A 27782-nucleotide genomic window follows, 5' to 3' on the forward strand; every position below is an offset into this window, starting at 1 on the left:
AATAGTGCATTTACAGGCATACCCCGCATTAACGTACGCAATGGGACCGGAGCATGTATGTAAAGTGAAAATGTACTTAAAGTGAAGCACTACCTTTTTTCCACTTTTCGATGCATGTACTGTACGGCAATCGTCATATACGTGCATAACTGATGTAAATAACACATTTGTAACAGGCTCTATAGTCTCCCCGCTTGCGCACAGCTTCGGTACAGGTAGGGAGCCCATATTGCTTTTCAGGACGGGCTGACAGGCGCATGCACGAGCTGCCGTTTGCCTATTGGGTGATATGTCCTTACTCTCGAGTGTACTTAAAGTGTGTGTACTTAAACCGGGGTATGCCTGTATTTATTTGTATTGTGGGATCCAATTGGCAGTAGTATTTATAGAGGCCCTCTGTGCAGGGTCTGTTTAGAACTCTCCTAAAGTGGCCACGTGGCTTTGTCCATTTGACATGAATTAAGTAAATGTTTAACCCCGTTAGGTGTCCGCTCATGTCAGCAAATGTTATGTACATGCATGCAGCCTATGTTGATGTTCCTGATCGTTGCAATGAGATGGAGATGCAGGTCACACTAAGAGGTTGCTCTGCCTAGAACTCATTCCCTATGATGGGCTGAAAAGGATTTGACACTTTGCCCAGTCCAACCCTGAAACCCGTCCTAAGGGGACCTTTTCATGCATTTGGATACAATAATTAGCTTCACACACTATTTATGGATTTACACATTGGGACCACAGCATTTGAGTATATGAAGTAGCCTCTTTTTTATTAGGACCTGGGCCAGATGACTTGATCAAGAACATCAGTTCATCCATAGCGACACTAATATATTTCAACAAATTTAGGGAAGGGCAAAACAACCAGTTGCTGCTGTCATGTAGCCTACAGCTAAATATGTCAAAATATTTTTGCCACTGCTGTCCTCCCGGCCGTGGCCCAATCTCCAGTGCTTCCTCCCTTACCCCGTTAGACTGCGGCCCCTACACCCAGGGCCGTCTTAACAGCATTATAGGCCCCCGGGCAAAGCAGTGCACTGGGCCCTGCAAAATTTCTCTTCGAATGCAGACATGCCAACTCTCCGCTACAAGTCGTAATTTTTCTCCTTCTACCGAGTTAGCGGGAGATTTGAATGTTGAGGCGGGTGATCGGAAAATTAGTGTTAAATTCTGGTCTGTGCATAGATTAGCATGGGGGCCCCTATGCTCGTGGGGCCCCTGAGCAACTGCCCAGCGTGCCCATGAGTTAAGACGGCACTGCCTACACCCTCCCCGCTGCTGGCTGAGAAGTAACTGGGAGCAGGGTTCTACCATCTCTGGTCGTCATCCACCTGCTATGACGATGAAGGACACACATTATTATACAATGGATTGCAACTAATTCTGCTGTGTGTTACTGTTTATACATGCATGTATAGGGCTGCACTGACTCTGATCACTCCAGGCCCTACATCTGTGTTAAACTCATGGGATATTTGTAAATCGGTATTGCTGACCTGAGGACAAGAGAACGCTTGAAAGCTTGTCTTGTAATATCAAGTGTTAGTCCAAATAAAAAAAAGATATCACCTACTAGGGAGGTCCTGTGGGAAGAATATTTAATTCCCTGCATCTAACTAATGACTTTTTAAATTCCTCTCTGCCTCACACTGGGTTCCAATATTGGTCCAATGGGGAGAGCTACATGTCTCCTTGCTGCCCATTACCTGCTGGCGTCTCCAAGGGTACATGCCGTTCTCCCTACCTGCCCCTCTTGTTGGGCACTTCTCATCTATGTGTAAGTGGTGCCGCGCAAACCGCCCCGTCTGTCCTGCTGGGTGCCTCATTTTGGTGTGGCAGCCACATCCTGCAGCGGGCAGCGGCTTCTCTTCATGTCTTGTGATGTTTCAACGTTTCCCTAATTTCCAGGAGGCTCCACAATCACCACCAAGGATACAATAGTCTGCCTTTCAGAAACACGCTGACAAATCTTATCTGATTTGGTTCAGTGACCGAGTCTTCTCAATTGAGAATAAGGTTAACTTGATTGTTTTAGGATTTGTTTGAGAAGTATATTTTACTAGGAGGCAAAAGTATCACATCTTAAATATACCGTTTTTTTTTCTTTATTCAGCAAAAGCAGACGAAGCATTGAGAGCAAAGGAGAAAAGTGCAGAAGAAGCCAGAAAGAAGGAAGAAGGTATGTGTGTGGGGGGATATTCAAATGGTTTGTTTTCACTGACTTTAAAGCAGCAATACAAGTTTCACTTTCTTTTTTATTACAGGATTGAAGCAGGGGGTCTTCCGACCTGAACTGTGTTCATTTCAGCACCGGGGACCCCCTGCTCCCAGAGATACTTGGCTCCATACCTGTGCCGGTATCTATGCAGGCATGGAAATAGTGTGCCTAACATAATGGTGGCATTTAAATGTCCCACGCCAAGTGGGCCAATAGAAAGCTGGGATGTCATCCGGTGCAGCTTCCTATTGGCCTGCATGGCAGGGGCATTTAAACTGAAAAGAGATACCGACACCCCCCTATGGAGATAAGTATCTCTGGAAGCAGGGGGTCCCCGGAGCTGAAATGAACACAGTTCACCTCCAGAGACCCCCTGCTTCAATCTTGTGATAATAAGGTAAACATTTTGTAATAAATTAAACCTGTATTGCTGCTTTCATAACAATATGAGCTGTACAAGCTCTGTATACAAGCACTGTTCACACCTTGAGAATGTATTATGTACACTCCCATCAAAGTTGTATATTTGTATGGATCAGGTCATTTGGGTATAAATAAACGCAAACTGTGATCCAAAGGCCTCCATTACATGTAGTGACGTGCGCTGGGTGGGTAACACTATTGTAACGTCCATTCACTTGGTTTAGGTCACTGCATTGGTCACTGTGCCTAAGGCCGCGCTTATAGTAGCGGAACGTGCTCGCGACCGCTGACGTCACACGTCGCTATAGCGACATTTGCACTTTGGTGCAGGAGACCATGGGAGGGCGACAAGTGGCGGGGGGCGTGGCCCGTGACGTCACACGAGCGGGTTCGCCATTATTGGCTGGACGGCTTCACGTGACGCTGAGGTCACGTGGCTGCCGCACACCAACACAAAATCCACTGATTTCAGCGATTTTGGTCACCATGTCACTGCGCAGCGCCGTCGCGCCCACTATGGGCACCCGCGAAGGACTTCATGCCGTTGTTTTCGCGCTGCATGCCGTCGCTACTATAAACGTGGCCTTACTTTTTGAACTTTATTGTAAAGCTACCTTTCCGATTTACGGGACAGTTCTGTAAGCCAGCGGTATATTGGAGATATAGATCAGGTGCGGCTCTAAAATGTAATCTCTGGCATTTTATTTAATCACCCATGGTTTTGATGAATGTAAAAACAGACTTATTCTTTGCTACCGGCCCCTGGAAACTTGAATATGGGCCTAGCAGCACTAGTGATTTGTTCCTGCTGTAAAGCTGCAGACCAAGCAATAACCTACATGTGTGTTTTTTTTTTAATAACTCTTCTGCTGCACTGACAGCCATTTAGTGAACCCCCAAGCCGAATCTTTGCCGATCGATCACAGGAGAACGAATCGATCGGCAACGTAGCTAATTACTTATCATCGTGTGGATTGTATTGATGCACATATTAAAGGGGAGAAAATAAATATATATATATATATATATATATTTATTTTATTTTTTTTAAACGGCAGCTTGGACTGCTGCTTTAAAGGAAGGGTTATAGATTTAAGAAGTCTTAGAATTTATTCACTACGGTGTGATCGCATTTATAGATTTATTTTGGCTTTTTTTTATATTGATGAATAAAAGGCTTTGCAAAGTCCTCCAGCACTGAAGAAGAAATACTGCAATTACAATGCTCTAACAAAGAAGACAATTCGATAAGGTAAATCTTTGTTATGCTGTAGTACCTGGCATCTCCCAATGGTGCGTCCTGCGGAAAGGTTTGATGTGGATGTGTTCTCTCACTGAAACACATTGGCACATGGAATTTCTACCTACAGTACGTTCCAAAAAAAGTCCAAGGTACAGAGTTCTAATCTTTACGGGCACAAAATATGTTCTAACAACAAACTTTAGTTATGCCGATAGCAATCTTTCCATTAACGTTTTCCAAATACAGGGTCTAAAACACTGAGAAATCAATCTGATTTGTGAAACACAGATATTTTTGGACAAATGGCATCCTTAAAATTATTACAGAGTTTGCTCTATTTTTTGGATATTGGATTTTTTGTTTATGAGTTAGAAACACGATGTTACAGACAGTGTTTGGAACATTGAAGACCTAAACTTGGTATAACAACAAAATTATAAATCTTTTTGTCCTTCCCAGCATTAATATTTAAGAAGATCTATTGGGTTGAATATAGTTAGACTTTCATACCGTTGTAGGTTTGCGTACTTGCAAGCTTTTATTTATCAGTATTTGTGAGTTATTATTCATGTATTAAAAAAAAAAAAAGCAGAAACTCCAAATGCTTTTAATTATCTTTAGAGATTTTATTATAACATAGTTTAAACATTCTTTTGCATTGATCATTAAAAAAAAAAAAAAAAATAACAATTATAACTTTTTCAGTGTAATGAAGAACATTTAAATAATGTTATGCTAAACTGTTCTGGCTTCAAACTACACTGGGCACTCATTTCATCTAAAGAATATCCCTTTTTTCTTTTATGTTAATTTGCTAATTATGTTAGCCAGATATCTAGCTTAATGCATGATGAAGAAACTGATTGCGGATTTAAAGTTGATGAACAGAGACAAAGCTGCAATAATGTCTTTCCTTTATCCGCTCTGGATATCATGCTTATAAATGCTGGATCAGTCGTCCACAGTGCCCCGCTGGTGTGTGAGATGATTGACACAAGACAATCACATCTAGTATTTATCACAGAGACCTGGCTACTAGGATTGACATTCCTTTAGGTGACCTAGTCCCTGACGGGTACTCTGTGTTGCATGTTCCTAGGTGATATTTCAGTCCCATCTTATCTGCACATCCCACCCTGGGTCCAGGGTCAAGTCTTCTGAGTTTGACTATTCGCTGTGCCATGTATGACAACCAAGCTTTGTATTTCACCCTGGTGTATAGGCTGCCCTGACACGGGGTGATTTTGTCTCTCTGTTGTAGAATATGGTCATTCCCACATTACTGGAGTTCCCTCGCGCTGGGGTGCTTGGAGACCTCAACATGTGGGTTGATCACCCAGACAATGCTTGTGCTAGGGATCTTTTGGATACTATGGGATCCATGGAATTTAGTCGATTTGAGCATGGCTCAATACCTGAGCATGGTCATAAACTTGACTTGATCTTCGCACAGGGTGTATCAGTTGGGGAGGTGAAGTTTTCCTCCCACTTATGGACAGATCATAGGGTAATCCAGGCCCCTTAATTGGAGAGTTGGGCCAGAGGCGACTTGGGTACAGCCTAGGAGGCTGCTTGAGCCCATTAGGTTTAGGGCTGCCCTTGAGGCCCATCTGTCCTCATTTGCATTGGGCGACAGCATCTCTGTCTGCATAGAGAAGTACAACTTGGCTCTCCATGCAGCCACGACGAAGTGGCCCCTCTTCGGAGAATGTCTGCTTGCAGACCCACAAGTGCGCTGTGGTATTTTCACGACCTCTGGGACCTGCGGCAGGTTCTCCAAAGGAAAGAGCATTGGTTGTTGAGAAGCTGCCAGGATACTGACCGGAGAGCCTTGAAGGCATATCATTGGGTGGTATAAGTGTGCTATCTTCAGGGTGAAGAAAGCCTAGGTCGACCTGAATATCAACTCCGTGAGGAATTGTGCAGCAAAACTCTTCAGGATGGAGAGTGGTCCTCCATTGTGGTTTGTTCAACTGAGGAGCGATGAGGTGAAATTAATCGACTATTTGATAAGATCGCACACATCGGTGCTGCTTTTTGTCCCCTTGTGGACCCCGTAGTCTGCCTCACACCACAAGTAAAATGTGGTTTGGAAGAGTTCAGCATCATCTCAATCCCGAATTTCCTCTAAATCACAGCTGGGATTAACTGAACCACTTGTGTAACCTGGCTCCCTGTCCATCATTGCTCCTGAAGAGACCAATGATGCAGTGGCCCTGTGGTTGGTGGAGATGATCAATAGATCTCTCACTGTGAGGGAGGTGCCAGTGGCCTTGAAAAAGGCATTGTTTCATCCCCTGTTGAAGAAAGTGGGTCTAGATGTTGATGTTCTCGCCAACTATCATCTAATCTACAACCTTCCCATGGTAGGGAAGGTGTTGGAAAGGTTAGTTTTCACCCAACTGGAAGATTGTCTGGAAAGGGCCGGCTTCTTCGATCCCACCCTGTCTGGCTTTAGTTCCAGTCATGGAACGGAGTCGGCCCTGGTCTGTGTGCCAGATTACTTATTGATGGCCTTGGACAAGGACTGTATTTCTGCCTTTGTCATGTTGAACCTCTCTGCGGCCTTCGGCACAATTGATCAGGGGTTGCTGCTGCACTACCTGAGTGACCTAGCTGTTATCAGTGGGACCGCATTACAATGGGTTGCCTCGTTCCTGCGGGGCTGGACGCAGCAGTTGCCTATGGGGTCCCATGTGTCACCGGTGGGACCTGTCTCCTTTGAGGTCCCTCAATGATCGGTGCTGTCACCACTCCTGTTCAGCGTGTATGTAAGACCGCGAGGCAATATCATCCAGAAGCATACGAAGTGCCACCAGTATGCTGATGACACCCAGATCTATATTTCTTTCAAGGCTGCCGAGGGACGGCTGTTGCCTAACTGACGGCAAGTCTAGATGAGATCACTGCATGGATGGAGATGAATTGGCTGCAGCTCAATCATGACAAGACTAAACTAATGATTAAGGGTTCGGCAAGGCGCCTGAGTATCGGACAGGGGGTTTGCGAGCTTCCACTAATCAATGGTGTACAGCCACTACCCGTGTCCCAGGTTCGCAACCTCGGCATCCTCTTTGACCAGAGTCTCAACATGTAAGCCCAAGTGGCCACAGTTGTTAAGTCTCATTTTTTTTTAATGTGAGGCTGCTTCGGAGCTTGCTTCCACTCCTGTCATCTATGGACCTTGAGACACTGGTCCATGCCTTTGTGCCTACGGGGTTGGACTACGGGAATGCCTTATGTGCAAGACTACCGGTGTGCCTGACGCGGAGGCTCCAGCTTGTGCATATCGCTTCCCATCTTTTAAAACCTGGCAAGATCAAGGGCCTGCCTATCTGCAGTCTCGTTTGAAACCACAGAGGGATACTGGCTATGATCTCAGTCCCCTGGTGGGGGGGGGGAAGGGGGCGGGTTAGGGGGTCCGCCTCTATGTGCCAAGGGTATTGCACCCTACGCTGGGTGGACTTGCCTTCTCATGTGCAGCTTCAGACTGGAATGCAGTACCACCAGAGTTCAGGTGTATATCTACTTGACCACTGTTTCGGACTCGGTGTAGGACTTACCTCTTCCAACTGGCTTTTCCTGTCTAACAAAACAATTGTATTATCATTTTAATATGTTTAACTGTAAGGTATTGCGATGTGTGTTTTTCCTTAAAAAAAAAAATCGATGATAAATGATTTTCATAAATACACACAGGAATGCCATGTTTTTTTTTTTATCAGTTTATTGGTTTTTCAAAAGAATCGTAGAGGAGGGGCGATGGGATACAGAAAAGTAAAAAGGGAAAGGACAGGTACAATCGAACACATTTTGTACAGTACATCACTAAAAGTTTCTTTAAACATAAATGTTGTATTATTATTGACAACAAGACTACGCTCTTGTTGCTTTAGACCTCCATATTACCATTGCTTCTGTGCGACCTGGGAACGAGAGGATGGGGAGGCCAAGATCACCTTCTCTTTAGCTGTATCAATTATGGGCCAATCTAGCTGGAGGCTTACAAGAGCATATGGACCAGAGGAAATCTGGGCTCATTAATATAGCTCCTCCAGGACTCCCATGTCTTCTGAAACTTTGCACAAGTGTCATTCTGAAGACTAGTGAGCTTCTTCATCAAATGCACATACCAGATTTCCTCCTTTATTTGCCGAGCTGTTGGGATTTGTTGTTTATTCCACAATTTGGCAATTGTGTATCTTGTAGCTGTAAATTGATGTGCTGCTAGCTTACTGAGGGAATTCCATGATGCTTTTATAGGTCATACATTTCTAGTGTCACATTCCATACATTTGGGGGTGGGGGTGGGGGGGGTTAGGTTTGGACAGTTTATCTCGATATTATGGGCCTCTTTCCTCAACATATGTTTAGGAAGTTTGTCTTTTTGATACAGTATCTCTAATTAAAATTTAGTGCCACATCCTTACCCATTTATATTAGATTGTAAGCTCTTCGGAGCAGGGACTCCTTTTCCTAAATGTTAATTTTATGTCTGAAGCACTTCTTCCCATTATGTGTTGTTTGTATTATTTGTTATTTATATGATTGTCGCGTGTATTACTGCTGTGAAGCGCTATGTACATTACTGGCGCTATATAAATAAATAAATCAGGATCTATGCAGGTTGGGATACCCCAAATATATGAAGAGAAACAAAAAGAAATTGGGTGCTACAGGCAAAGGACCTAGTCGTGGTAACTGCATATAATACAAGAAATGGAGCCGTGTACACCAATAAAAGATGCAAAAAAAGTTAGTGCAAGAGAATCATTTTAATGACTGGGCACAGTCATATCCATAACATCCAATGTTTCGGTGCCTAGCACCTTCATCAGTGAGGGGTGGGGGCGAAGGGCAGGGAGGATGGGGGGGGCGAAGGGCAGGGAGGATGGGGGGGGGGGGCGAAGGGCAGGGAGGATGGGGGGGGCGAAGGGCAGGGAGGATGGGGGGGGGCGAAGGGCAGGGAGGGTGGGGGGGGGCGAAGGGCAGGGAGGGTGGGGGGGGGCCAAGGGCAGGGAGGGTGGGGGGGGGCCAAGGGCAGGGAGGGTGGGGGGGGGGCAAGGGCAGGGAGGGTGGGGGGGGCAAAGGGCAGGGAGGGTGGGGGGGGGCAAAGGGCAGGGAGGGTGGGGGGGCGAAGGGCAGGGAGGGTGGGGGGGCGAAGGGCAGGGAGGGTGGGGGGGCGAAGGGCAGGGAGGGTGGGGGGCGAAGGGCAGGGAGGGTGTGTCACGGTGACTTTATGGCAGGCTGTAATTTACACCAAATATATATATAAATATATATATAACTGGGTTTGAACTGGGACGAGACTTCGATATGATAAAATATAATTTATTCCTTGATAAAGGTGAACACAACAGATATACAAATAACAGGCAAAATATGGACACTTACTTAAAATGGAAATGATGAAACAGTCATATCTGGACTGGCAGTTCATACAGCAATCTTCATAGTCATCAAGACACCAAAGACATGAAAGACCTCTGGCATTTGCATGAAGACATTGCATAGCGTTTGTCTCAGCAATCAAGATGGTATAGAAAGACACAGGATAAAGGGTTGACCACAGATTATATACCTATTGTAACCCTATCCTTAACATTAAGTACAGGTGATTGGTTTTCAATTACCTCTAGCCACACACTAACCTGGGAACACATTTTGATCCATGCCCCCCTGCTAGTTGGCACATGCGCAGTAGCACTCTGGGGTCTCATTTCTGTAATCCCACATTTGCATCAGGAATGCCAGCCAGTCTGCCAAACGGAATATCTGGCAGGAAACCCTTTGTTGTAAGGTGTGAAATGGGACACTTATAGCCTGCTCTGGTTTGAGTTATCTCCGCCCTCCTGTAAACAGTGTATTTGATAAACTCCTTTGAACAGCACTTAATTTCTAGACATTGGGACGCTTCTCTGACCATCTGCTACCTGATGGCCAAGGGAATTTCTTCTGGTTTTTATCCATACCTTGGGACACAGTATTAAAGATAAAATACAAACATATTAAACTATCCGGTTCCATTGGGTCCAGCAGGTCCAAACTTCCCAGTTCACAATGCCGGAACTGGGACACCATATGGTCCAATCTGCGACTTGCTACGACCTTCGGAACCGGAGATACACAAATACACTTAAAACCGTTTCTCATTTTAATACAAAAAATCTCCGCTGTAAATTAAATCATGTTTTTTCACTAAATCCCCATTGAAAACCACGGGCTCCACCGCCATAGACTTTCAATGGCAAAACGCCGGCGTTGGCGGCTATGGGAATCCGCCGCCATAGACTTTCAACGGGGGGGCGACGCCGCCGTTGAAGTCAATGGGGGTTTTCCGCCATAGCCGGTCAATGGAGATTGGCTGCCATTGGAATCTATGGGGAAAGTCCTGAACTTTCAAGGGGGTCCATACTCCGTCGGGTTGGTCCAAGAGGGTCAAGAATGGTTCTGCAGTGATGCCGGAGCAGTGACTACAAATACCCCAAACCCTGATCCTCTGGACCCTCCGGAACCGGAGCTATGGATTCCCAAATTTTAGCTTTTGACACTTAGCCGTTTTCCTGAGCCGTTTCTGCCGCCGCCATTGGAACCTATGGCGCGACCCGCTCTTCACGGTTCGACCCTTATCGGGGGTCCAGGATACGGAGACCCAGTTGTGGTCGAGTGAGGGGAGGTCTAGGAACTAGGGGCAGAAAGAATTTTATTTCTAGTTGCTCTAGAACTGTTTATTCCCACGCCACTTGTCGTTGAACTTGACTGCTAAGTGATCAAAGCTCTCCTGTTGAAAATGTATCCGCTTTGCGGTTTGGACGGCAGCCAACTCATTCCTGGAAAGCTCCTTCGAGGATTTTCATTGAAGTCAATGGGCCCATTGACTTACAATGGGAAACCGCCGCTCCTCCTCTCGGACGCCATCTGCTGGTCTTCTCAGGAAACGGGACCCAGACAGCAAGATTCGCCATTGAAACACATGGAGCCTCAATGGCGGCCTATGGGACCCTGCAAAATGGTGCCTGAAAAGACGGGAAAATTACACAAAGGGCTATAATCACTAAAGAACTATTAACCCTTGTACTCCCAGATGAATCCTAGTGTGTGTGTGATGCAGACACGGATATAACAATAAAACGGGAACAGTGGAATACACATTTTCAGGTTATAACAAGGGTTAAATCACATTTCTGGGTCTCAGCCCAGTTAACCCCTTGTCTCCCTGGTGAGGTTAGATGGTGGCCAATTGTGGTGTAACCCCTTTAATCCCGGGCCAAATCCTCCCCATCGTCACAGGGTGGGGCGAAGGGCAGGGAGGGTGGGGCGAAGGGCAGGGAGGGTGGGGCGAAGGGCAGGCAGGGAGGGTGGGGGAGCGAAGGGCAGGCAGGGAGGGTGGGGGAGTGAAGGGCAGGCAGGGAGGGTGGGGGGGAGCAAGGGGCAGGCAGGGAGGGTGGGGGGGGAGCGAAGGGGAGGGTGGGTGGGGGAGCGAAGGGCAGGGGAGGGTGGGTGGGGGAGCGAAGGGCAGGGGAGGGTGGGTGGGGGAGCGAAGGGCAGGGGAGGGTGGGTGGGGGAGCAAAGGGCAGGGGAGGGTGGGTGGGGGAGCAAAGGGCAGGGAGGGTGGGGGGGTGGTGCGAAGGGTGGGGAGGGGGTTGTTGCGTGAAAGATCCCTTCCCCTGCGTTTCCTCAACTCGCACTCGGCCGCGCTCCTCCTCCTCCTCCTCCTCCACCTCGAATTCCTCGGCGGTGTCCGTTACCTCCGGCGAGGCGGAGCTGAGACGCTCAGGTGAGGAGGTGGTGTGGCCCGCCGGCCCGTACAGCTCCCGACTGAGAGAGCCGGAGGAGCGCTCTCGGAGATGGTGAGCTGGGGGAGCGGCCTGTGGGAGGTGAGAGCCGGAGAGAGCGTGCTCTGGGGGGGGGGGGTAGTGGTTGCGTGCCGGGGGAGAGGGAGAGTGCCGGGGGAGAGGGAGAGTGCCGGGAGAGGGAGAGTGCCTGGGGAGAGGGAGAGTGCCTGGGGAGAGGGAGAGTGCCTGGGGAGAGGGAGAGTGCCGGGGGAGAGGGCGAGTGCCGGGGGGGGAGGGTGGGCAGGCTCAAAGGTGTGGAGTGTGTGAGGCTGCGGGTATGCGGTGTGTGAATGTAACAGTGGGCTAGAGCACCGGCCAATGAGAGCCGTGGGGGGTCAGGACACAGGGGGGGGGCGCAGACACACCGGCCAATGAGAGCCGTGGGAGGGCGGGCGGACCGACAGACCAATCAAATGGTCTCTAGACACTCACAACCAAGATTTTTAATTATATATTTATATATAGATATATGTATATGTATGTATATATACAATACAATGTAATATACTGCATAACGATGTAAGAAACTTTAGAACCTTAGCCACAGAGTTGTCATACCGTTTAATTAACAGACGAGTCATTCATGTAATGTATAATATAATTTGCACAGCATTTGAAACCTCACAGATCTGACGTCTGTACACTTGATAGAGTTGCCACCTTATAAAAATGTTTGACCCGAAGATAAGATCAGGGTCCGAAGTTACTTCTCTGGTGTGACCACCCGAGATGTGGAGCACCCCTCCAAGAGGAAGGTGGGGTTCTCCCCTGGAAGTGTTTTTTAAAATGAAGCAAAATATGCGATGTTAAGGCTATTTTTAGATTTGCTTAAAGTAGAATACACAAAGATTAATATTGGAGAGCGTGAGCTTGGTTAAAGAAAAAAACATTTCTTGAAGATTCGGTATTTTTAAAAAAAATTCTTCCATAGGGAAAAAATAAAAAAGGCTTTGTTGAAAGACACCATACAGCTGAATGGTGTGACAGTATGATTGATGTATTGCTCCTGGTACACAGAGACATATATGGGAGCGGATGTTATAAAAGATGTACGCCTTGCACAAAGGAGCACCTGGTTTACTAAAAAAAAAAATCTTCCATTGGAAGTACAGTCAGACCTCTATCATTTGAGTTGTCGGAGTGTCTGATGTGTGCAGTTTGTACTCAATTTTGCTTTTCTTGAGCCTGAATTGCACTGATAATTCGATACACTTGCTCACACAACACACAAACTCAATCACAACACATACATACACTTTTACCAGGTGGGGGGGGATAGGGCTTTCTGTGTGTGGCTGGCTCAGAGTGGGGCGGGATTAAAAGGCTGGGGGAGGAGGAATTGCCTGTGTGTAGTGACGCCCCCTGCAGAAAGCAGAGAGCAGCAGTCGCCCGCACGGGGAGACAGGCGGTTCCACACCCTTTGTTGGCGGTCCTGAGAAATCATAATTAAACCCTGAGCCCAAAAATTGCAGGCTTCAACCCTGAGACTTCGGGTCAAACCTGAAGACATGGTAACTCTAGCACTGGAAGAGATCTGTAAGAGTTTCAAAACTTCTGTACGGAATACCATCATTTGTTCCGTGAAGAACTTTTATGTTGGTCCATTAAACGTCATCACTACCTATAACAAATCTACACTTCAGGATAAATGTGGCTTCGAGAACTTTGACCTATACTTGAAGTGCAAATGTTGGTTATGCAGCATCATTTGTCTGTTACCACAATTCTATTTTTTGGGCACTCATCTCTTAAGACTGAATAATAGATATTTTCTCCCATTCTGATTTTGGACTAAAATGCATGGTGCAAGCCCTTGCTGTTTGATCTAGATACTGTACGATAGCTACAGTAAGTTCTGTATTCGTCTGCTGAGTATAATTAAGTCACAGGCCAGGATTCTCTAAGATCTGATGAGTATCAAAGCTCGATCTGGTGTTTACTGCGATACACTTCTATTGCACGTAACCCTGGATCTGGTACCCCAATCAGAATTTAGTGAATGCCCCTTCCCCCCAGAGTTGGAAATTAATACTTGTTTTGGATCTGACAACACAGAGGACGAACACTGATGAGAGAATACGATGAGCAATATAGTAATTGTGGCTCAGTTTTGCTGACAAAGCACAGTTACGCTTATCTGCTGTTTTGATTAAAATTGTTTGCAGGAATTATTCCATAAATAGGATATTGTAGTATTTGATAGAATATTTTTTTAAAATCTCTATCTTTAATAGGATACATGTTACTTTACCTATTGGCAATTTCATTGCAAGGCTTTTCCCCCACACATTTTTATTGTTCTGCACAGTAAAATGATTTACACTGGTCATATTACAGAAATGCCCAGAAGCACTCAATTCTTGGCTTCTCTTATTTATATCACAAGACATTAAATATTATTACAGGCCAGACCAGATTAATTTAGTCTACATAAATATACGTTTTTGTGCGCATGTGTGTATATAATAAATAAATATATAGAGAGACATATACACACAAACATGCTCTCCTTCACATTATGTGTTATTTGTTATTTATATGATTGTCAGTGTATTACTGTTGTGAAGTGCTACATACATTAATGGCGACATATATATATATATATATATATATATATATATATATATACATATACATACAAATCACCAAAAAATCTACTCGCCACCTATACCAAACGTGTGCTGCTTGGGCCAATATTTACTCGCCCGGGGGTTAAATCCAATATATATACACATACACACACATACACACACATACACACTTCTACATCATGAATTCATTCTTCAAGAAGAAACCAAATTGAAAATGGACATGGGGTGGACCCAATGGAATCAAGAATAAAATTGACTATATCCTCGCTAACAAAAAACACGTGATTAAAGACTGCACAGTCCTTAACCGCTTTGACACAAGGAGTGATCACCAATTGGTTAGCTGCAAATTACATCTGAATGCAAAGATGGAAAGAAGAAAATAGATTAAAAAGACAAAAACAATCAACATCAAGAACCTCAAGAATAACAGCAGAGAATTTCAACTAGAGCTGAAAAATCACTTTGGCTCGCTCGAAACGCATGGAGACGCTTTAACAAACAATTATGGAGAACTTTTGAAAACTGTAGTTGAAAGCGCAGAAAAAAATGGAGGAATCACTAACAAAAAAACAGGATAAGAAAATATCAGGTGAGACCAAAGGAATTACTGAGGAGACGTCATGAAATGAAGCAATCCCGAGATGCAAGAACAAGGATTGAAGGGGCAGTGCTGTGCTAGACCATCTATAAATGTGTAACTGAAGATGTAAGAAAATGTTACTGTGATATGGTGAAGACTACTGAAGATAGCAAAAGCGTAAAGAAGAATTAACAGCCACTTCTTATTGGTAAGAAGCAAATCTTTGCACTCAAGATGATGAATTAACAATAAAAACAGTGCAATAATCATAAAGAGAGTTGAAGACCCATACATGAAATTGTCTGAGAACACGATAACAAAGGGCATAATCCAGCAGAGGAAGAGCAAGAAGACACCACCAATGATATACATGCGTCCTTCCAGAAGAAGTGGCAAAGGGGATACAAATCCATGAAGCATGGGAATGCACCTGGAAAAAAATGTAATTACAACTGCAATCTTAAAAGAAACTTTGGGGAAGAAGGTCGCCGCGAGCAGGGGTTCCGCAAGGACTTAACCGCATCTGCAGCTCTCTCCCTGCTTCATCAGCTTCGGGCAAGGATGGTGTGTGTGTGTGTGTGTGTGTGTGTGTGTGTGTTTTGTGTTTTGTTTAAATAGGGCTCTTGTTGCCTGTCCTTTCCCCTATGGCTTTTGACACCCAAAGACTACATCTCCCAGCATGCTTGCTGCCTGACAGAGCCTTGTGATGTTATTAAAGTTTGCCCCCAAAATTTTTTTTATCTAAACAAACATCCATGCATGTATCTCTAGTTACTCTACTTCATTCTCTATGTGGCCAGATGATTGAGATTCCATAAGGATGTGCTGTTACCCTCAACTTTCCTGTTTCTCTACTCAACCTTCACAATTGCTCTACATTCTTCACTCCCTAATTTAACCCAGTCTTCATTTGTTCTTTACCTTGTTCCCCTTGTTCCTCTTCTTCCAACCACTCGGGGTCCTTATTTTTCCCCTTCGGTCAATGTTCTGTCTCAGTATGAATGTGACAAGTAGCGAAACGTTCGTTACGCGTCTTCCTCAAAAGTCACAAAAGTTTGGATTGTCAGAGGAATGGGTTTCTGACTCAAAAAGTCCCTCTTGAGTTTACTAATAAATAACCAATCCTATCACCACCTTATTAAAGGGTATCTGTTGTGTAAGGCTCTTATTTTGAAATTCATGCGATATGTTCTGATTTGCACCTTGATTATTTTATGACTTAAGATCCTGGAGCAGAGTGTTGATGGCCTGCCTTGCTAAGTAACTTTGCATTATACTGTGCTGTGGAAGCAGGACAGCTGTGTGTGTGAATGGAAATCTGAGTAGTCTGTCAGACATGTGCCTTCATGAAATCACAAACAAGAACTAGAGAACTTGTGTTTTCTTTCAATCATTCATTAAGCAACCTGTATCGGACTTGCAGTTATGTAAAAGCACACTTTTTTAAGCCAAGCTGGAAAAGCAACATATATAGATAGACCTATGTATACTCATTAGTACTATTCTATAAGACACCTTCGGACAGTGAAAGATACTTTATGGCCTATTAAAATTAAGGACCCTTATGATGCCTTCCAGTATCTGGAAGAGTCTTATGGAATAGTACCAATTTAGTAAATATATACTGTTTACACAAACGGCTAAGAATGTGTATGTATGAATATATATATATATATATATATATATATATATATATATATATATATATATATATATATATATATATACACACACACACACACACACACACACACACACATACACACACACACACACACACACACACTATATATATTCGTTCACCTGCTCCTTTAATTCTTAATGTCTTTTTGTTATCACTTGTATTTTATTGAGATTTTATAAATGGGGGTAGGGATACAAGCCAGCCATCAATATTGCAGACTAGATCCAATGACCCAAGTAAAATATTTTTACAGGAATTATACATGTTTCAACATAATACTGTAAGTTTGAACATTCAACCTGATACAGCCATTTATCCATCTATTTATCCAAGGGTATCCATATTTTGTAGAAGTATTTGGAAGTGTGTTTAAAAATAAAGCTGTCCGTTTCTTCATCAACATGCCCTCATTCATTCTTTAAATGATCGTGTTTAAGGGTGGAGTATACATTTTCTCCCACGCTGTCGCAATGGAGCATCTAACCGCCATGAGCATGTGTGAGCATCATTTACGTTGGTTTGTAGACACATGTTCAATGGGTTTAATAGAAAGGTTGTCAAATGTAAGTCTATTCTAATTTCCAAAGCGGTTTCTGTTGAATTACGTATTTTATTTCAAAAGCGAAGTTGAATAGCTAGGGCAGGGCCACCAAATGAGCCATATCCCTCACTCGGCTGCGGTGTCTTAAGCATCTATCTGAGGAACCCGGTTAATTGTGCTCAGCCTCTAGGAGTCAGGTACTACCTGAACAGGATTTTATAAATGTATTTTTTGGTCGTGGTAGGTTTATATAAAAAATAAATTAACACACATTATTAATTTTCCTGAGAGGTGGGGTGTACAAAAAGAGTCCGGAAGGGTTAAGGGGGGGGGGGGGGGAGGGGGGTACCAGGACCATTACAAGGTTTAATATCAAAATATCGGTAATCGTCATATACATAGAGTCCAGAGAACCTTAACGGATATAGAAATTCAAGAAAATAGATGCTTTAGCAATAAAACGTTTATATCAGTTCAATTAACAGATAATCACCACATCCCCCTATCACCCGTGGAGGGAAGCTATCGTGGCCATCCATTTCGAATTTTGCCTAGAGGTTAAATATAATCCCATGGGTTAAATTCTCAGAACACATTCCTGAGGATATATGGATGTTCTTCATGCCGATTCCCAAATCTCACTCCAGTCATCAATTATAATATATTTGGAAGTCCGTCCCCCCATCCCCACCCATTGAGACATGTCATTGTTGTGATCTGGGACATCTCTAGTGGGGTCCAATTCTAGATCTAAAATAGATATTAACCCCTTTGGTATTCTTTACTTCGGCATACATTTTGGAAAACTGAACATTTTGGATCTTCTCTGGATGGAGATATTAATTCATCAATTCTAAATGCAATTAGGTTTATTTTCGTCTCCTATTCATTTGAATACTTTCTCTGGCCAGCAACACAATAGGGACATTTTCCTACGTGAAACTACAATCTGTGAAAATATATTTTAAGGCTGAATTATTCTCTGTGAGGTATAAAATGTCCCATCTTGTCCAAAACGGGCAAAATAATTCCAAACGAAGTCAATCATTAAAAAAATCAAAAAGCGTTCATTGAATTTCCGACGTTTTACCGACCGGTGCCCAGTGAAAACTATTACGGATTTAACGACAGCCAGCAGATAGAGAAACAACAACCTCCGCTATTTTGATCTTAAATAGGCAGTTAAATAAGCAAATACATTAAACACAGACCCTTGTAAACGGTTGACTAATTTAAGGGGAAGCAATAGGCGATTTGTCCTTTCTTTTTCCTTCATTGTAATTTTGTTACCAAACGATGTGAGATTAGATGTTGGATGTTGTATGTAATCTGCTCGGAAATCAAATTATTCGACCTCCAAGCTCACCAATACCCCCCTCCTGCCGGTTTGCTGTTAAATATTCAGCACTTGGCTGTCATGAATACAAATGGAGGACAAATTAGAATGTACAGACAGCTGACCCAAGCTGCAGATTAGAGACTAGAGGCTGGTGCTGTTTTAATTACTATGGCCCCAGTAGCTATTTAAAGGACACATGCAGAAAAAGAAAACCATTTGAGAAGGGGGGAGAAAAGGAAAGAGCTCCATCTTCCCAATTTGAAATTTTGATTTCATTTGCCTGTAGATAAGAGCCATGCTAATTTGCTGAATGGAATATCATCTCTTGGGGCAAGAAATAATTGTGACATTATACAGTACTGAGGTTTTTGTTTGAGCCTTTTGATTTGTAAGAGTTGATGAAAATGGAAACCAAATCTGAGCACGTTAGCCCAAATGGGTCACCAAGTCTACCCATGACAAATCGAACGGTGGGGGAAATATTCAGATGTTTCATTAGTGTGTGTGTGTTGCAAATAAAATGTTGTTCACTTAATACTAGGTGCGTAAAACCATTAAATGTTAAATAATGCAGCATGTGCAAATAAAAATACATTACATATATAGCTTACTCTATATTAAAAAATCTTTATTTTTTTATTTTTTTATCTTGTAACATCACCAATGCTGAGCAATGCAACATTTCATACTGTAAAACAATGTTCTAGAATTGTCAAAACATCCACTGCATCTGGGTAATATGTTGAACATGTTTTATCGTCTAACTGTAGAACTAAAACATTGAGATGACATTTATAATGCTAAACTTGCTAAGAAAACCAACTGTATCGTCTAATTCCAAGATGCATTCCTATCTGGGATGTATGTTAGAATACATCATTGTTACATTTGCATTGTACGTTCCTCATGTGTGTTAACCCAACGGTAAATTGATTAGTTATGCCTGGCTAGTAAGCAGTGAAACGTTTTGATATACACATGGGAAATAAATTTGGCAGAAAATCAGCATGAGTTGATTTAATTATCACTCTGAGACCTTCTTCTTTTCTAGTTTAGTGATCCTGAAAGTCGCCTTGTTTCGCTGAAATCCGTGTAGAAGCTTGGCTTCGCTCCCCAATTTGTCCTCCCTTACAATGATAAGCCAAGCAATTACTGGTTTATTGATTTTTCATCATGGCAAATTTCAAGTTGATTTTTTATTTATTTATTTTCTCCCCCTTGAAAAGGCAGGGGTGATTAAGTGTTTCCCTTTGGTTCAGTACACTAGAGTTGTGCTGCAGAATGTAATATCCTGGGGTTGACCTCTGCTGGCAGATAATACGGCTTGTTGGCCACGTGTTACAGTGGAGTCAGAGGTACAAATGTGATAGGATATATGTGGAGACAGTTTAATTTGCTCTATTTATATAAAAGTCAGGTGGCACATGTTTGGAAAGCAGAATGTTGACCAGGGCTAGAAGGAAACCTCGCGGGCATGCGGGATTTATATAGAGGCAACAACGGAGTCAAGAAATGCGCAAAATGTAGAGAGCCTTTTTTAGCAGGAAACGACGACATGTGGTCGACAAATAAGTGTGTGTGTGTGTGTGTGTGTGTGTGTGTGAATATGTGCGCATACGTGTGTGTATACACACACACACACACACACACACACACACACACACACACACACACACACACACACATACTGTACATACATACACACACACATATATATATATATATATATATACATACTGTACATACATACACACACAGATATACACACAGTGCTTTTTTCTAGAAATTAAGTTGAGGGAACTCTGCCGTGAGGATGGGACCGGGGGGTTGGGGGGGATTATTCTTGGGGGTGCGCACTAATATACACATTTATTAACATTTAAAAATCGTTTCCAACCGGCAATTTTCAATTTTAGAACTGCTTTGCAACTTTGAAATCGCTACAGCCCTATTTCTTCTTTTGTTTTCTCATAAGCTGTATGTGTTGTGTATTCCATGGAAGACGCTCAAAGTACGTTCATTATTGATCAAGGTCAACATCAAGTTATTTGAATTCGTCGCGCGCACACTGGCTCATTGTGAAGCATTTTATGCGCAAGTTTAAAAAGCTGTAAAACAAATACTATAAAAATGGGAATCCCAGCAGCACAGGTGATTTACTTCAGTCACTGCGACAGAATCTCTTTCATGGAGCTTCAAAATATCTTGACAAATGGCCTAACGTCTTTAAGATAATAAATAATTATGACTTTGCCTTTGACAAGGGTGACCATATTTGTCCCAGTAAAAAACGGAACAAATGGCGCGCATGCGCAGATGTGATAGCCGACTGCGCATGCGGGAATGGCGAGCACCAACGGCGCATTCGCGATGAGCACTTGCTGGCCGCGCATGCGTGGTCAACGTTGGCAGGCCGCACAAGCAGTCGGCAAGTGCTGATCGCGCACAGAAAAACTGGGACAGTGAGCAGGAAAGTTGGGACACGGGACGAACGGACAAAAACCGGGACGTCTGGTCACCCTACCTTTGACACACAACAGCAGTGCTGTATAATGACATTTTAAAAAGTTGATAGTAAAATTAAAGAGCATATACCTGCTTCAGCATTGTCTATACTATGTCCATCATGTATTCTGGTTAACTAAAAAATATATATAAATAGGGTGTGTATCTGAGCTCAACTCTGGAGGTCCTGTCTGTTATGTTTCCTCGGTATGGAACACATCCTATGCCGTACACCAGGGGTGGCTAACTCCCATCCTTAAGGGCCACCAACAGGTCAGGTGCTTCAGCACAGGTGGCTCACTCAGAATGATTGAATCACTGATTTTGCCGCGTGTGCTGACGCAGAAATATCCTTAACACCTGGCCTGTTGGTGACTCGTCTGGTTTGGCGTTGGCCACAACTGATGTACACCCACCACACGTGCTATCAGACAAAGCCACGAGCTCATTAATATCAAAGCTATTGGTCAGTTCCTTTATGATAGCCTTAGACTGCATACGGTCAGGATCTGCTGCTGTAATAAGTTAAAGTGCTGTGTTCAATGATAAGAAAATTTATTAATGCCCATTAGGTATTGCCTACAGTCATACGTTATGTGTAGTGTATTTTATGGCAGATCGTTGGTATGGAAGTGACTTGACCTCAAGTGCTTAAAAAATAATCAACATTTTTAAAAAAATCACTGTTATGAACTCATTCTGAAGCCAAGAGGAACCTGCAACTCATTGTTACGGAAACATTTTAATTAATTTACTGAATCTATTTAAGGACCCTTGTTTTTGTACCCATTGTTTGGAATATGTACATGTCTGTGTAGCTTTTAAGACAGCTCTTCAACTGAGGCCCTGATTGAACCACCTATGCTGAAGCAGGGATATCCTGAAAACCTTACCTGTTCTGGGGACTTGAGGACTGGATTTGAGCACCACTACCTTAAGTAACAGCGAGATTGGCAATGGATTGCAACCAGTGTACAAGATAATTTATTGTAGTAATGGACAATTAAAAAAAAAAAAATAAATTTAAGTGCCAACATTTTAGTTCCCAAAGCTGTCAAAACTGGAGCACATGATTCTGTCTATATAGGACACGGGTAATACTACCTTTTACTGCTCCCAAATATAAATATATATATATATATTATATGTAATATATAACATGGAAATATTACTGTGGGCTCATTTGCATGTTTTAGACAGGTCTGCAACCCTGCCTTTCACCATTATCACGAGCATACAGTGCTTCCACTGCAGCAAGGGATTCTGGGAAATATATATATTATTATTATTATTTATGCATTGTACACAAAATTTGAAAATCCCATGGGCACCTTGTTCAGCATCTCTAAAGAAGGGATCTACATGTATGTTAAGAAAATTCAGGTACAATGACTACAGGTATGACCCTATACCATTATCCATATAATGATATAGGGTTAGTATATACTGATATATTTAATATAGTCTATCATGCACTGTCAATTACTAGCATTGGATCTAATGCAAAATCTGAGATGTTCCCATTGTGCCTAGCGGAACAGTTTGTGTGTATGTATGTATGTCTTTATTTATATAGCGCCATTAATGTACATAGCGCTTCACAGTAGTAATACACGTGACAATCATATAAATAACAAATAATATAAATAACAGGTCATGGGAATAAGTGCTTCAGACATAAAAGTAACATTTAGGAAGAGGAGTCCCGGCTCCGAGAAGCTTACAGTCTAATTTGATGTGTTGGGATACCGTTTTATTAATGTTATTAGAACAATACAAGATGTGCATGTTGTATGCATGTATGTGTAGCACTAAAGCAAACCAGCATTTGTATCCTTGTGCTGCACCTATTGCATCCCTGTTGCTTCATTAGGCTTTTACAGTCACCTGGTGTCGGTCTTCAAGTCCCCAGAGAATATCTGTGCATCTGCCAGTAACTGTGATCCTTATCAGCTGACCTGCTGAGTGATCCTGATTAGTGTTCACATTATACGCATGCTGCCAAGATTGCGCAGCCATTAGCAACATTGTTATCATAACTTAATGGGACAAAGATTAACAGTAGCATCATGCACTAATTCAGTTTAACTCATTCATAAAGTATCATTTCGAGCAATTTGCTCCTTTCTGCTCTAATGCTTTGAGTGGGTCACTCATCATTTTAGTCCATGATACTAAACAGGCAGATTTGATGAAGGCATTAATATTATTGATGTTTCTTTTTTGTGTGCAAGTCCTTGTCACTCAGCCAAGACAATAAATTCATGTGTCAGTATGACTTCCCACTTGTTGGCTGATCCCTCCTCCTCTTAGTCTGTACCAGGGGTGGCCAACTCCAATCCTCAAGGGCTACCAACAGGTCAGGTTTTCAGGATACCCCTGCTTCAGCACAGGTGTTGCAGTCAAAGACAGCCACTGATTGAGCCACCTGTGCTGAAGCAGGGATATCATGAAAACCTGACCTGTTGGTGGCCCTTGAGGGCTGGAGTTACGCACCCCTGTTCTATAGCAAGTTCACTAATCCTTGTTGCGCATGTGTACACCCCCTGCAAAAAAACTCTGCCCATTCTTTTTTTCCTAGGGAAACGAATACTAAGCAATTATTTTCTTTCCTTACATGTGTATCTATACGGTGAAATTTTGCAGATAGTTGCCCATAGCCCTACACTGGATTTCCATATTATCCTCCCATGAGTACGCCCCCATCTTTTTAAACTAACTAGTACCCATAATTCAGCTACAGTTTGAGGGATTGTGCGCTAATGTCAACTGCACCGATTTTCTATTGGACCCGTGTGTGTTTGTGTGTGTGTTCAATGCATTGTTTAAGCTAAAATAACTTACAGTACTATCTGCAAATGGATATCTTGTCTTAAAGATGTTGTTATATGTGACATTTAAATCATGCTTATTATGACATACCATTTTTAAGGGGTATTTTGTAAATGGCAATGAACAATAAACCGTTCGAATTGGTTAATAATAGAGTAAAAAAGAGCATGCCTTCAATTAAACAGAGTACAATTTAAACATATCTATATATAAACTAGTGCATTATGAAACAGTTTCTGGCAGTGATCAGGTAATAGGTTTGGACTGAATTGATTATTCACTGGCGGTACTCAACTCAGCCTTGCAAATGTATCAACTGTGTAATAAGGAGCTATTAGGGCGATTGATTTTCTGATTTGAATTGATGGCTAACAGGCCAAAGCTACACACCAATATTTGCATAACCGATTCCCCGGGGCTAACAATTTTCACTAATGAAAATCTCAATAGAGTCACCAGTGCAAATTAATGGAAATGTAAAGGCCAGACCTCCGCATTTGAATGAAATGCCGAATAAATGTGATAGCCTTTTTTCCCCCTGCTGTTAAGAGTGCATTGCTATAAGAAGGGGAAGATTTCTGTGTATAGTATGTATACTACAGCCTCATCTTTATTACATAAAGCTTTAATATTGTCGGGTGGAGAAATGTAAAACGGAGCAGCAGAAGACTTTAACATACCGTATAACATCGGTGAGCATAACTGTTTCGCTTCAGCACAAGTGGCTCAATCAGTCCTAGCTTCAGCACAGGTGGCTCAGTCTTTGACTAAGCCTCTGATTGAGCCACCTGTGCTGAAGCTGGGATATCCTTAATACCTGACCTGTTGGGGGGGCTTAAGGATTGGAGTTGATTACCCCTGATATACAAGATAGATAGCCCCCCTCCCACTGAAGCCAATTACATGTTGTCTTCATAGGATGTGTGCCACCTACTAATTGTTATGCTTTCTTTAGTAAATCTGTGGATAGTTCTATGTATGTTCTTTTTATGATAAATAATTGCTTCTTTCTTTCATAGAAATAATGCAAACTTAAACTTTCTGGTTAAATGCTTATTTTATAAATGCTGAGAAGAATTGGGGGAGAAAAGAAAATTACGTTGAGCGTCCGTTGTCTGCTTTTAAAAAAGTCCTCAGGTGGTCTCCTTGGTCAAAACCAAGCTTTACCTTCTCTGCAAGCCGGGCTTCAAAGCCGCCGGCGATGTGGGATAAAACAAGATGGAGTAGAAAATGTCATTAGCAAAAGAACACAAATTGTTAGAATTACATTGTTACTGATTCAGAAGAAGAAACGTGGATTTGGAACAAATGTGCTTACATTTCTTGACATGCTTTACTTTGTTAATTAAGATAATTGCAGGTATAGATTTTTGAATTGATGCAATTAGCATTCAGTGGGTTGGACAAGTTAATTTCCACGTCAGTTTATCTATTCTTGGTGTGCTCAACACTAGTCCTCCAGATTCCCCAACCCCCCTCCCCCGTCCCCAAACAGGTCAGGTTTTAAGGATAAACCTTGACCGAGCCACTGATTAAGCCACCTGTGCTGATGTTGGGATATCTTTAAACCCCAAACTGTTGGGGGTTCTTGAGGCCTGGAGTTGAGCATCACTGATCTATGCTGTGGGTAGCATGCAGGCAGTAGAACAATCTTTCTATGGATACAGTATATTGTAGTGTGCCATTATGGTTTATTTTGGTTTCAATGATTTATTTATACTGGAGAAATGCGCACCCAGGTGTCCCCTGTTGCTATTGCTTTCTATAGGGACACTGATGGGATGTCCATGTCAGCCAGGGACCTAGTCTTAATTAGATGGCAGAAACGAAGTGTGTAAAATCAGAACCTACCAAAAATACAGAATATAAAACCAAAACCCTTCGAATTATTAGAACCAAAACCATAAAACCGGGCCAGGTGTCTATCTCTGCAGTGCAGTTGGAAACAGGAGGGTTTCTCACCGTATCTTTTTTCAATTATTTTACGTTTTTCATTTATTTTCACCACACACCACACACCACACACCACACACCACACACCACACACCACACACCACACACCACACACCACACACCACACACCACACACCACACACCACACACCACACACCACACACCACACACACCACACACCACACACCACACACACACCACACACACACACCTCTCAGTTCCATGATGTTCCCTCTTCTTCTTGGCCCCACCCCCAGGCTCCTGATACCTCCTCCAGATTGGCTGCATTAACTAGCAGCAGCCAATCAGGATAGAGGAAGCTGCCCAGCAGCCCCTTAGCATTAGCCCTGCTCCCTCCCTGTTAAGGGAAATCCCGCGGCCCCCCAAGCCAGTCAGGTCACTATGTCCAGAGAGGTAATACCGGACACATACATGTCCAGTATTACCACTCATTTTGTACTGGACAGAGTGTCCAAATACAGGACAGTCCAGTTTAATACCGGACACCTGGCAACTCTAGGCACTTTGTGATTTGCAAGTGCTTGTCCCCCTCCCCTTAACTTTACTGGTTCTCTGATAAGGACAGGGTGGGAGTAGGGTAATTTAAGTGGTTTTTCATAGTTTATTAGGCTAATTAAGCATTTTCCTCCTTGTTGAGTTTTGCTAGAAGTCCAAAACCAGACAAATCAAATTTTGACAAACCAAAGCATTAATAAAAGTGCCCTATTCATCGACCAAGGTAATATAACCGCCACTGCCCCCGGGCTGATGGAAACGTAAATGGGGCAAGGGACAGTATGACTGGATCCGTTTGTTAAAGCAAAGGTATCTTATTTTCACTGCCTAGAATCCTTGGGTTTGTTTAGATCAGGGATAGCCAACTCCTGTCCTGAATTACCACTGACAGGCTAGATTTCTGAGATATCTTTGCTTCAGCACAAGTGGCTTAATCAGTGGCTCAGTTGACATTGAGCCACCTGTGCTGAAGCAGGGATATCGTGATAACCTGACCTGTTGGTGGCCCTTGAGGACTGGAGTTGGCCACCCCTGGTTTAGATTGTTATTTATAGCCTGTGAGGTTCGGATAGAGGAAGCTATGTATATAGCCTGTACTGCTGTGATAGCCACAGAATGTACTCTTATCTTACTATATATTTCTGAAAGTGTCCTATGTGTCCGTGTCTGTATGTGTCTCCCTGTGTCCCTCCCCGTGTCCCTAGCGGCAATCTCATTGGACCATGGGCCAGGCCAATGAGATTGCTCCCTTGGCCCGCCTGCCCCCGCACACCTCTCATTGGCCTGAGGCGGAGTGAAGGACACACACACACACACACACTAGGGGGGGGGGGGTGTTACATACATTAGCGGGGCTCACAGTGTTAGCAGCACATCTCCCGCTCTCTTACCTGCCAGTCCCGGAGGCTCCGCCTCTTCCTCCGCCTCTCCCTGTTTCCCGCGCTTTCACCCCCCCTCCCCCTACAGTCAGCGGGGGAGCGGAGCGAGCGCCCGGGACACAGCGGGGGAGCGGCCACAACACGCTGCCTCCCGCCTCAGATTCACGTGGGAGCTGCCGGACGGGTGAGGGAGCTGCCGGACGGGTGAGGGAGCTGCCGGACGGGTGAGGGAGCTGCCGGACGGGTGAGGGAGCTGCCGGACGGGTGAGGGAGCTGCCGGACGGGTGAGGGAGCTGCCGGACGGGTGAGGGAGTTGCCGGACGGGTGAGTGAGCTGCCGGACGGGTGAGGGAGCGGCCGGACGGGTGAGTGAGCGGCCTTCACCTCCCCTCACCCCCCTTCACCTCCCCTCACTCACTTCCCCTACACACCCCCCCCCCGGCGCCGCTACAGTCAGCGGGGGAGCGGAATGAGCGAGCGCCCGGGACACAGCGGGGGAGCGGCCACAACACGCTGCCTCCCGCCTCAGATCCACGTGGGAGCTGCCGGACGGGTGAGTGAGCGGCTGGACGGGTGAGTGAGCAGCCGGACGGGTGAGTGAGCGGCCTTCACCTCCCCTCACCCCCCTTCACCTCCCCCTTC

General features: G+C 43.9%; 1 protein-coding gene across 3 annotated transcripts in view; it reads left to right on the top strand.

Moving 5' to 3' along the window:
- RSRC1 (arginine and serine rich coiled-coil 1) overlaps positions 1 to 27782 on the top strand; it is a 210406-nt gene that overhangs the window by 159475 nt on the left and 23149 nt on the right. For all 3 annotated transcript variants that reach the window (XM_075570558.1, XM_075570560.1, XM_075570559.1), the window contains exon 7: positions 2114 to 2179. In XM_075570558.1, the coding sequence (XP_075426673.1) occupies positions 2114 to 2179 (66 nt within the window). The remainder of the gene's footprint in view (positions 1 to 2113; positions 2180 to 27782) is intronic.

Source organism: Ascaphus truei, chromosome 14 (assembly GCF_040206685.1).
Source record: "Ascaphus truei isolate aAscTru1 chromosome 14, aAscTru1.hap1, whole genome shotgun sequence".
NCBI classification, from domain to species: Eukaryota; Metazoa; Chordata; class Amphibia; order Anura; family Ascaphidae; genus Ascaphus; species Ascaphus truei.